The sequence below is a fragment of the Thalia democratica genome, chromosome 7 (assembly GCF_965202585.1).
Source record: "Thalia democratica chromosome 7, ktThaDemo2.hap1.1, whole genome shotgun sequence".
Taxonomy (NCBI): domain Eukaryota; kingdom Metazoa; phylum Chordata; class Thaliacea; order Salpida; family Salpidae; genus Thalia; species Thalia democratica.
In genome coordinates this window covers 49,939,554-49,952,128 of record NC_139171.1, presented here as the reverse complement: position 1 = coordinate 49,952,128, position 12,575 = coordinate 49,939,554, and the positions used below count along the sequence as shown (strand labels likewise).

The following is a 12,575-nucleotide window of genomic DNA, read 5'->3' as shown; positions in this document are numbered from 1 at the left end:
TGTGCTGTAAGAGATGGTTGCTCGTACAATATACTGGTTCAGGACGGTGGCACTTATGCTTCCTCGTTGACACAGGCTGTAGAGCTCGGCGAGATGAAGTTTCAATGTTGAAATATACAAATGAAAGATAAAAGAAATAAATTTATGCTGCCGAATGCGTGGGCTTATGCGTGGAGTTCAATGTTCAATGACCCAAACTGGGAGTAATTGCTGGAGGACAGCGTTGCTGCTACAGTATACGTAGGCTTATGAGTATGGCACGTTAACAACTCAAATCGAATTGTACGCCCCGTCGACGTTGTTGATAAGAAGATTTTGCCGGAGATCATCTAGCTTTTCCTAAATGTCTCCGAAACAGAAGAGCTATTACTTTCGACCGCTTTTCCGAAAAATCGAGGCCACCTACTGCCCGATGAGAAGCGACCCAGTCCATCGAAAGCTGCCGTTGACGGGCGCAGCCAACTTCGAAGCTTTCGTCAACTTCTTGGTGGGAGACCCGCACTTCGACGGTTACAACGACGGGCACTGGCAAAGCTTCGACTCGTATTGCCAGCCGTGCTTGCATAACTATGACGTTATAGTCAAGATGGAGTCGATAGAAGAGGATACGCAGTTTCTGAGAAAAATGTTGAAGGTTCCTGAAATCTACAACGAGGTGTTCTTGTGGTCGGGCCCAAAATTGGGTCACAAAATGCAACACAACGAGACGGCGTTGTTCCGTCAAATTCCCTACTAGTTAGTTAAAAAAATTGTACCTGAGATACCCTGCAGAAGATAATGTTAGCTTGTTGGCTGAGACATTTGAGCTGATTTTTATTAAAGCTGTCAATATTTATTTTTGTTGTTCTATTAACTTTTTTTTTACCACGTTGATCCATATTTTAAAACAATTTTACTAGTGTATTGCTGTTTTTTCTAAACTTTATACTAACTCTAAAAAGTTTCTGTAGCATGCGTTCGAAAAACTAATTATTGTAATAAAACTGCAATAAACCATTATTTTTTGTAAAAAATTTGTTTAAACTTTTTTTAATTCACCAGCTTCCGAAGCTCACCAGTATTTAATATTTTATTTTACTTTGTTGCATGAATGTGTTTAGTTCTACTAGTTTTAAAGTTCACTGATGAAGGACTATTGTCCGAAATTAATTTGAACAAAATGTTGCAATAAACTGGTAGATTTTTAAACCATCGTTTATTTATTTTTTGTAACAGTATTTACTAAGTATTAAGGCTTGTATCATTTTTACGACACTAACCTATCGTTGTATAAAGCTGAAATTTTTAACAGTTTAAAAATTTTTCTTGATTCACTAATGTCAATTTAAATCTTGACCCAGGGCCTAAAATCAAATAATAAACTTGGTGTTGCAAAAAACGTATGTAATATATAGTGACTGCCAAAAAGTAACTCCCCATATGGCCCCTTTACTATTCAAATCCCTCCCCTTCGCAGCTTATGGCCCCCTAACTTGCTAAAACGGCCCCAAAAAACATGAGTTTATCAAATGACAACCCTAGTATAATGAATGACTTGAACGTGAACATCATTTACTTATTTGAAATAAATTTCGTTTGTAATATTTATTAAATATTTTATCATATTATACTTATATACATATACATATATACATAAATAGCTTTATTTAATGCTTTAAGGATATTTCATTTTTCCTGGCATTAAGACTCTTTTAGAGTTTAATGATTTATAAGTCTTTATATAAAAGAACTTTTAAAATATTATCTTATACTTATTTGCTGATTCAAATTCAATGCAATCTAGGACTTAGTTTTTCTATTTTTTAATAAACCCATTAAAAAACTATTATTTACCATTACAATTGATAATAAGCTTTGTGTAAAAAGGAGCAAATTAAAAATTAATCTGATAACAAACAGTGTTTTTTTATTAGAAAATTAACAAAGACAAACGTAGTATTTTGAACAACTTTTTTAAAACTTGTAATAAAATCTCAATTTTAAAAGAATTAATAGAATATTACATAAAAGAAAGTAAACAATAAAAAATAAAAAGTTATGAAAACCCAAGTAAGTTTTAGTAACACTAATTTTGAAGTTAATTTAATTGTATAAAGGAGGGACTTTGAAAACTTAAATCACTGTCAAGCTAGACCAAAGCTTTTTAACTAAACAAAACGAAAACTTTATTTACTCCATAACTGCTTTTTTATTCATAAATGAGCTTTCATATTTCAGTTTTTCAAAATAGCAAACGGTTCAGTGAAAATTAGCATAAAATAAAAAGTTCTAAACAGGAAATAGCTGTTGCTGCAGAAATTTATGATAAAATAACAACTAACTTGAGCTTGCTTGTAAACTAGGTCATCATGTGTGTCTTGTTTGATTATTTTCAATAACAAAAGATACTCTTACATTCGATACTGTGAACTTGTTGAATCAATTACACTAAATTTGTTCTCTAATAAAACATCTCAAAGTGCTAAAAAAAAATTTGTTGCATTTTTTAGTTATTTTTCAAACCTCTTCATTTTTTAAGTATCTGCATGTGGTAAAGCACAAAGTCTGGAAAGAAAGTTTTGAGTAACAAAAATGTTTACAATGTATAAAGACCTAGTTTTGAGGTAGAAATAAATGATAATAATTAACAACAATAACACATTTTCATTTCTTTGATTTGGACATATAACTACTCTATAAAGGGAAACTAAGTTAAAAATTATCTATGATTTTAGTGTTTCAAAAACACAGTTATGTATTTAAATCTACCATAAATTTTAAATTAGTGTTTGAAAGCTAAAAATACATTTAAAAAGGTAATAATTGCTGTAAAAGTTTATAACCTAGAAAACGAAAACACTACTTTTAATACAACTTGTTCGGTTTGTTTGTAAACATTTTATCATAAAGAAAAAACATTTCATTTTTTGTTGTCATAAGTTGAAAAGAAATTTTTTATTAAAAATATTGTGAAAACTAATTTTTGGAGTTAACTTTTAATAACTACTTATAACTTAATGTAATTTAAACAGTTTGTTCTACGTACGTTTGTTAGAACTTTTGTTCGTTAATTTTTACTTTTTAAACTTACCTAGAGTATTTTATATATGACAACATTTAAACTTTGAATTAATTGCAGTTGTGTAGCTTATTAATAAACTTAATTTAAGATTCATAATTAATTAAAGAATATTTGTCTGTTCCTGTTGTAAACTTGTTTTTAGTTTTTTTAAAATAAAACAACAAACTAATTTAATCATTTCGATGTTGACTAACTAATTTACTTAGTATAAACTAATTTGTAAATTTTTTCTAATAAAATTTTATTTCTTTTTAAAAAATTAAAAAAAGTACATACTGTTAAGTTTTCTAGCTCAAACTGAAGTAAACTATTTTAACATATTCAAAAGTTTGGTTAAAAACCTTTGTCATTAATGATTTTAGCACTAGAGCATCTAATTTATTCTTTAAAGTTTAAATTAATCCTTTAATTTAGTTAAGTTAACTTGAAAACATACTTTATCGGAAATTTATAAATAAACTCTCGAAAACATATATTCTTTGTGTTATTTAGATAAAAGTTATAACAATGATCAACTGCAACAGAAAAACTTAGCAAATTAAGTTTAGCTCCTTAACTTGTCAACATCTCATTTGTTGTTGTTTATAGCTTGCCCAACAACAGAGTGTTTCCAATATAAAAATGGAAAAATATAGTTAAATAAGTTACACAATATTTGATAAATAAAATTATACAATATAGAACTCTTTTTTTAAAAGATAAATACGAAGTAAACGCTATTTATGAAACATTTTTTAACCTTACAATATTTTCTTTGCACAGTCATGTATCTTCTATGCACTGTTCATTAATGTACACAGTACAGTAGGAGCGTAGCGTGTGGCGGAGCACTGGAGCAGATGCTCCAACAAAAAAAAAATGTATTATAAAACTGCAAACAGCATTTTATTTAAAGTAATCTTTTGTTTACAAACGATTTGTTGTAAGTTTGGTATTTTTATCTTTTTATATTAGTCTTAAAAGGCATTGAATTAAGGGTTTTTTAATACTTGTAAATTTTTATCATCCCTGATAAAAATACAACGCGTCGCCACTGAGCTTAGAACTACCGATGTATATTGTCGTATATAATTTGAAACTTCCATGCTGTTTTAGCTACTAAGTTACTGATTAGTTAGTTTAAGAGTAAGAAAACATTTCATTTTGACGTTTGTTATTCAAAAATAAAATTGTTACAAACAAAGCTGGTCTACTATACAAGTTCGATACTTTGTTTTAGAAGCAAACAAAAATTCTAATGTTAAACCTCAAAAAAATGTTTAACAAGAGTTGCTGCACAACTACAAAGCACATCATTATAAATAAGAAATAATAATTGGTTATCGTCTAGATTAGAGGCGCGGATTATACTTATTAAACTTATTATTTTCAGAGGTACTTTTCGACATAATATTGAATTTTTTATGTAAGCAGATTACTAATTAATAAAAAAATAACTAATAAAAATGTTTGATATAAAAAACAAGAAAAGTTAATAAATAAAAATTAATGACTAACAAAAAAGAAAAAATATCTACCAACCAAAGGTAAGGGTTAGGGGTAACAGTGGTAGTAAAAATAAAAAAATAAAATACAATTAACAACTAAGAAACAAAAATTAACTAAAATAATAATAGATTACCGACCGAGGGTAAGGGTTGAGGTAACAGTTACAATAAAAAACTAATAAAAAAGTTAAGTAAATAAGACAACAAAATAAAATATAAAAACTAACTTTGGTTTTAATTGTAAATATTAGCAGGGCGTAGCCCTCCTAATATAAATAATTAAATATAATGTCAAAAAGTACTTCTTAAAATAATAAATTTATTTAGTAAAACACTCACCCCTTAACTAGACAATGACCTTATAATGTATAAGGTTTTTTATAATGTGAAGTAATATACAATGTACATTGTACACTTTAATGTACAGGTTATTACAAACTGATTTTAATATACTAAACTGATAGGTAACTTGAAAACATAGCAACACACAATTTGTTAAAATACAGTAAATGTGTTTTGTTAATTGTTTTTTTAGTACTAATACTATATATAAATACTTACCTATTATGACATACATACTCAAATACGAATAATGGAAAAAATTAACCTTTGTCATTTCAGTTTTCGGAGCTAAAATAGAGTTAATATCTCAGCAAATTAAGCAAAAATATCAAAGCAAGATATATTTTTTAGCTTGGAATAAATAAGTAAAGTGCACTTTTTTAGGCTTTGTTTTTTGCTATTAGTAAAAAACTTATTTTTAAACTATAGCTTTCCAAAATTACGCGCTCCGCAAAAGAATAATTTTTGCTAATTTTCGCATGATTTATTTTACATTAGTTTGATCCGAGCTTTTACTGATAAAAAAGTTTGGTTTAAGATTGAAAAAATTATAATCAGTTCTTACTTTTGAAACTTTGAAGTGTATTTTAATTTATCCTGGGCATGAAGTTAAAGTGTTCTGGTATATGACTCGATAAGCGAAAGGTTTTTTATACACCAGGTCCTAGGAGCAAACATTTTGAGCGTATTTTTTTGTCGTTCAATAAACAATATTTATATATGCGTAACAGGCTAAACTTAATTATTTTTTACAAAATACCAAAGTTACTTATTTATGTAAAACTTTATAATTAAACTAATAGGTCCATTACCAGTCCTGGATTTTGAGATTAAACTGTATCCAAGTGGTTAACGACTCGATAACCAAACGAAATCATATTTTGTGAATTTATCCACTTTTCGCTTTGCTCTCAGACGTACAAAGTTAAAAAGTCAAGTATAAATTCTTGTGTTGAAATTAACTTTTAACGATCCAAAAGCGCGCTTTAACAATATTGGTAAGAAACTTCAAAAAAATAAATAATTGGAGCAAGAACTTTTATTTGTAACACTTTTGATTTTAAACAAACCAGAAAGACTACTTTCATATTGAATGGAATGGTTGCCCTTGTGTTTGTGAGAAAAAGACTTTACGATTTTTAAGATGCTTGGAAAACATCCAATTTCTTCACTTACTTAGTAGAAAGTTTGTTAAGATCGAAGAAAACCTTATCAATTGTAGAACGTTTAGGCCTAAATCCACAATGCGACTTGGGATATACTCTTAAGACAAACTGAGGAAGAGCTGGCAAAAGCTTCACCAGCAACTCCAAGAATGATAGTCAAGTGCTACTGCCACTTTGTATTTGTGCGAATTAAAATGTTAGTTTTTTTTACATAAGTTCTAGTTTTACTAAAACACAATTACCTAAAAAAGCTATGTCAACTACTTATAAATAAATTTAAAACATTAAAAAAAAAAGCAACTAATTTTTAAGTAAACAAAAGTTTTTAACTTTCTAAAGACGTAAGCTTAATCTCGATATTTGAGTTTAGTAATTTTCTTTTTAATTATTATTTTTATATAGCTGTATAGATAATCCATGTTTAATAGTTTATTTAACATCTAATCAGCCTAAGAGCTCTGTACAAATATTTTAATAACAATGCAAAAACTATCATAGAAGCATATAAAAAAGTTTTAATGATTTTTGCCTAACAAAATTAAAAACATTGGAGGATTTTGTTTTACTAAATTTTTTATTACCTATTGCAAACTATTTTTACAAGCTTCAACTATTATCTTTTAACAAAGTTTTCACGATTTCACAATTAGAAAAATACATTTTCTACGGTCAAAGACACCTCCTTTTTATGCAAAATACTAAAAGTTTTAAAATTTCTTATTGCAGTTTACATAAGTTTTTATAATTACCTTATTTTTTATGTAGTTTAAAGAAACACTTAAAAAAGTTTAACTTCAAGTTTTAATCTAAATTAAAAAATTAAACTTTCTATTTAAAATTGAAAAAAAAAAGTCATCCTAAGAAAGTTTAGCAAGCACTTTGAGTAAAAACATTTAATATTTTTAACCTAATTAAAATACAGAGAATAAATAAATTATATCATATATTGAAGTATTAATTTTTGAGTTATATCCTGATTGAAAGTAATAACTTAAATGCAAAATTAAACAATGAGAATGCTAGTATTGTTATTTAGTTAAATAATACAAATTTGACATATTTATTTGAAAAATTTACTAATTATGATATTACTTGATTTTATGTTTGTTTAAAAAATTTATAAGGTTTAGGTACTAATAAACATTAACAAAAAAAAAACTTTCTATTGATAATATCTGTTTTTGTATACAAAAAATTATTATAGATAAAGAGGGTATTACTACATCAGTTTTGTATTATACTAACGTAATTATTTTTTATAAGGTTATATAACTGTCTGCAACTGTTTTGACAAATAAACTGCTGCAACATGCTATAACAAAAAATAAAAAGGTTCATTTTTGAAGTTCTGATACCGAATTTTTCAGTTGTTTTGCTTTTAAAATTGTATCAAATCATTAACACCACTAGTTACATATTGCGTTTTGATTAGAATTGTGTTTTTGTCAAAATAGTCATCGTAATCACGCCTCGTGGCAGAGTTGGTTTTGTAAATTTATTTTTTACAAGACTCAGCAGTTTTTCAGCAAAGAAAAAAGTTTTGTCATCGAAATTTCAAACGATGATGTAATCTGCGTGAAGCACCGCATACTTTTAGCAAAACACACACACGCGGGCGGGTTACTAAAATAACTCGGCTCGTCTAAAAATAGCGGTGCGTGACATGACTTGCGATCAAAGGTCGATTTGCTCTGCAAAAGAAAGCAAATTGGTAAATAAGGCGGAAACTTGTAGCGTAGGTGGCAATCAACGAAATTTGCCACCCTCTGCACAGCCGCATTCCGGGACCATTTCGACTTTCCTCACTGCCGATGAACACAAATTATTTTTGTGACAGAATGCTGTTTTAAGATGATAATTCAAAAAAAAACAGTTTGTTTGGTGTTTAGGACACAGCTAAAACTGTGAGAATAAAATTTGTAAACAAGTTTGATAAAATGTTAGTTAAAGGTATTAAAATAAACTACCTAAAACTATAAAATACAACAGTTATTGTTAAACTTGAAAAACAGTATTAGCTAATTTTTACAATAAAAAAAACAAAAATCAAACAATTGCAACTAACAACATTAAGTCTTAAAATCAAACTAAGGACAACAGTTTACACTAAGTAGAAAAAGTATGCATTAACAAGAAATAAATGTGAGTTTAAGTGTAATGGTTTGACTTCTAGTGGATGAAATATAAAATTACTAAAAGTAATTGTTTATCTTATATCTTTATAACTTTATAATTGTCAAAGTAAAAATAATAAGATATATAAAGTTAATAGTTGTAATAAAAATATGAACACTAAGCTTAGAAAAATAAATCATTGACTGAGTAACACTGCCGTAATGTTCCAGCTTAAAACGCATTTCCAATTTTTGATAAAAAAAACTTTGTATTCAAAATGCATTTTTTTTAAACAGTAAATACTGATTTCTATCCGTATGTTAGGTAAATATAAAAGTAGTTTTTTATTATTTTCCTAACTAAGAAGAGCATACAAAATCAAGCCACACGTCCAGTAATACTAATAAGAAACAGCTAATTTATTAAGCAAATAATCAAACAAAAACAGTGCAATCTAAATCCACGTACTTCATGACTAAAACATGAACATATAAAAGACATAAAAAAATAGTTTAAACGAAATAGTATAGATTACAATTAATATCTTATTACAACTATGTACTCTTGAATATTTAATAAAAACTGTTTATTACTTTTATTTATTTAATTATAAACTAAACAAAACTTGAGCTACACAAAATATTTAAAAAAGCAAAAAAAAAAAATTCAATTATTCATTCAACACAATCGAAACGGAAAGAATGTATATACTTGATTTTTATTTATGTAGTAGGATAAAATAAAAATATTGTATTGTTTATTGAACGAAAAAAAGCACCTAAAAATGTGATCTTAGGACCTGGTGTACAAATAACCTTTCGGTTATCGAGATAAACCACGGATGCCTTTCAATGTCTTGTCAAGGACAAGGTTAAATTGTATTTAGGTTTTATATAAATAATATAGTATGTTTCTCTCAAATGTTTCTAAATTTATAAAATATTTTAAAAAATAGTGCATACACAAAACTAAGAATTTTACTAAAACAATTATCAAAAAGAATTTAAACTTTATCCGTTTTTAACAATAATTTTTAACAATATAATTTAAACATATAGGATAATTTGTGTTATGTAAGACCTAGGAACTGATAAAAAGTTCAGAAAATTAAACCTATTGTTAACTTGCAATTTTAACATTAAACTTTGAGGCGCAAAGCATTTAGAAATACTCCAAAATGAAAATTTAAATAAAATAAGAACTCTAGTTCTTCAGACCTCATTAAAACTATAATTCAATAATTTAGATGTTAAATTTTGATAAAGCTTGGTTGACATAAAGCTACAGTGTTACTATGAGCTCCTAGAAGGATTGCAGGAAATAAAGAACTCTGAGTACTGCATATTTAATAAAAATCTCTTAAAATTTGCATCATTAGGCTCAAGTAGTTATAGGCGATTTGTTCATCGCCATAACGCCAACCATGCTTCCAAGAAGCGTCATGGAAAAAAACTCTTTTTAGATAAGATGTCAATATATTAAATTATTTACATTGCTTTTTAACAAAGTTTTACTGTTTCGAAATATATAAGTTTATTGGAATAATATTAAAACTTAGAATGCTTTTTTTATCTTAACTTACAAAATTACGTTATAATAAATGTTGTTTACTGTTTAAAAATTCAAACGACATCTTTTTTTGTTAGTTAGTTATCTTGTTTTTTATACCATAATGTTTTACAAAATGAAGATTTTTAAAATTTCTTTAAAGTTATTAACTTTTTTATTATAAAACTTAAACAAATGTTAGTAAAAAACAAACCTTAAACAATTGAAGGGCCAATCATATTCGCTTCATAAAGTTAAATTTAATTTGAAATATAAGATTAAGGTTCCAAACACAATGTTGGTAAATATGTTGGTAAAAACTAACTAATTCCAACTATGTGAAAGTTTTTAAGATATTTGTAAAACAACTAATCAAGTCCAACATAGTTTAATGGACCACTTAAACGTACCTTAATTGTTTTTTTTAATTTAAGTGTATCAAAAGCTGTTTAGCAGTTTTTATCTTCTAAATGGTTTTATATAAGTTTGAATTATACTACCAAGTAATTATTTAAAATCTTTTTATTATTTTTAATAAAAAACCAACCGAAAATAACAAATAGTTAGATTTTAGAGTATACTTAATAAGTTACAACAAGTTATAACACTTAAGAATACAGTTTTTTTTTTTTTTTTTCAAAATCAATAGAAACAATTGACTCATTTACTTTTTTTATATTAGAAAAATTAGTTTTTATACAAAAAAAAAACAATTAATCAAACTGTTTTATTATTAACGATGAAAGACAAAACAATACGCATACACACTTTCGAACTAAATTAAAGATCGACAATACAACACTACTCAAAATTTTAAAGTAAACTTGTTATATACACTTTCAAAATTTATGTGAATGCAATAAAAAAAACTAAAATAAATAACTTAAATAAAATCTACGGTATAAATACTACTGTAAAAACAAATAACTTTAATATGATTTTTATAGTAGTTTTGTATTTAATATTTCTTTGTTTAAATAATTTAAAATCATGAGTAAAAAAAATTTTTATAGGTAAAAGTATATTTTAAAAAGCGTTTTTTATTTTGATACTTTTATTTTGAAGAATAAAATAATAGAAAAAAAGACATCTTGCATTATCGACTTTCTTTTACTAACTAGCTTGGTAAATGTATAAAAGCTTTTTATATTAAGTTAATTAACAATATGCAGTGAGGTTTTTATGTCACTAAACTCTAATAATAGTTCTCTTAATGTTCTCCAAGCCACACGTTCTAAAAGCAACTTTAAATTTAATACTACCATTACAGTGCTTCAGATATAACCAGCAAAATGCTTCAAAACGCTTCAGTTCTTGTTGCGAAGGCGCTGAATTTTCTTCAGTATTTCCGAAGAAAAAGACTTGGCGCGGTTCAACCTTTCCTCTGTGCAGGGAGTGTCCGGGTCGTTGACTATCCTCAGCATCATCGCGCAACTGTCGTCTTTTCTGGCTTTTTTCGAAAGCTGGCCCCGGTTGTTTAGCGCCAAGTACAGACGCTTCTTCAGCTTCCTCGATCTCCTGCTGCTGGCGCGCTTCGACTTGTACCGGTAGTAGAAGTTGTAGCCTCGGTTGCCGGTTTCCTCATTGAGCGTGCACCTCGACAAGTCCAAGTTTAACTGTTTTAATATATACACCATTGTAACAAATAGCAGAGCGTCGGTACACTTTTTAATTACTTTTTCTCTTCAGAACTAACTTGTTATTCTGCAGTCAATAGACAATTTTAATTAAATGAAAAATTACTTGTGTTATCCAGTTATTTTTTCTGTCCAAGCACAGGTACCGTTTTGACTTTGAGCCCTTCATAATCACTTTGTTCGGCCCAACTGCGGTTAGCTCGATGACACCTTTAAAGTTGTTGAATAAATAAATAAAAACTTAATAAAGAAAAAACTTTTAGATTGTTTTTTTGTTATTTTTAATTTACCTGTGAGCACTTAACTACTTATTTATATATAATAAATTCTTGCTACCTATAAAAAATTATTTATTTTAAACAAAAGTCCATGTGAATATCTAATACACTGCAATTTCATTATCAAATTTTAACAAGTTTAATAACTGAGTGAAGTAAAGTGTTCAAACTAGTACTAAAAAGCTTATATTAAACAGTTTTATTGAACAGTAAGTCGCGAACTTAACATTTTTTTCCTAAAAAAGAACAAAATCAAAACTTTTTAAAAAATAAAAAGCACCGAAACCGAAACCGACTGTGCTCATGCTCGGAGTTCCTCTGCCCGAACACCTCGTCCTGTTTGAACACGATGGTGTACCCGTTCTTGGTGTCCACCAGCCTCCGCTTGCACTCGTGCGCCATCAGGTGGTAGTCCGAGTCGGTGGGGGTGAACTGGGCGGGTTCTTCCCTGGCGCCCAGCACCTGGAGGCAGCAGAGCGTTGCGACCAGGAAGGCGGCGAGGACCGATTGGGACGGGGACTTGCTTCTTCTCATCTCGCGCATAATGTACATGGTTGACTTTTTACTTTGTTTAAAATATGCTATAACTTCTGGAAAAAAAAGTTTTCTAGCTTTTGGTGTACTTAATTCAAAACTTTGAATACTGTGCTCCTTGTAATCTTAAGCATTTATCTAAAACATTTTTCAATTAAAAAAAAAAGCACTATAAGACAGGTCTTCAGCTGAGTTATGATTTTTACATAAAAAAATTATAAAGTTAGCAAAGTCATACATCACGTATTCGGTTTTGAAATTAGCAGCTTGCATGCAATCGCCTGCCACTGATGCATTGGTGGTACAGGGCGCGCACTTATAGTATTGTGAGTGCTCGTGAACACACTTGATCAACTTGATGACCTCTTTACTTTGTTTTCTATTTTAATGCATTGTAGTTTTGAGCC

General features: G+C 28.1%; 1 protein-coding gene across 1 annotated transcript; it reads right to left on the bottom strand.

The window, feature by feature from the left end:
• Positions 1-11,026: 11,026 nt before the first annotated feature.
• LOC145841526 (uncharacterized) lies at positions 11,027-12,177 on the bottom strand. Its single transcript, XM_082948885.1, has 3 exons — positions 11,931-12,177; positions 11,463-11,566; positions 11,027-11,335 (listed from the first exon to the last, which is right to left on the bottom strand). The coding sequence occupies exons 1-3, from the start codon at positions 12,175-12,177 to the stop codon at positions 11,027-11,029; spliced, it is 660 nt and encodes a 219-aa protein (XP_082805011.1).
• Between the last annotated feature and the right edge of the window lie 398 nt (positions 12,178-12,575).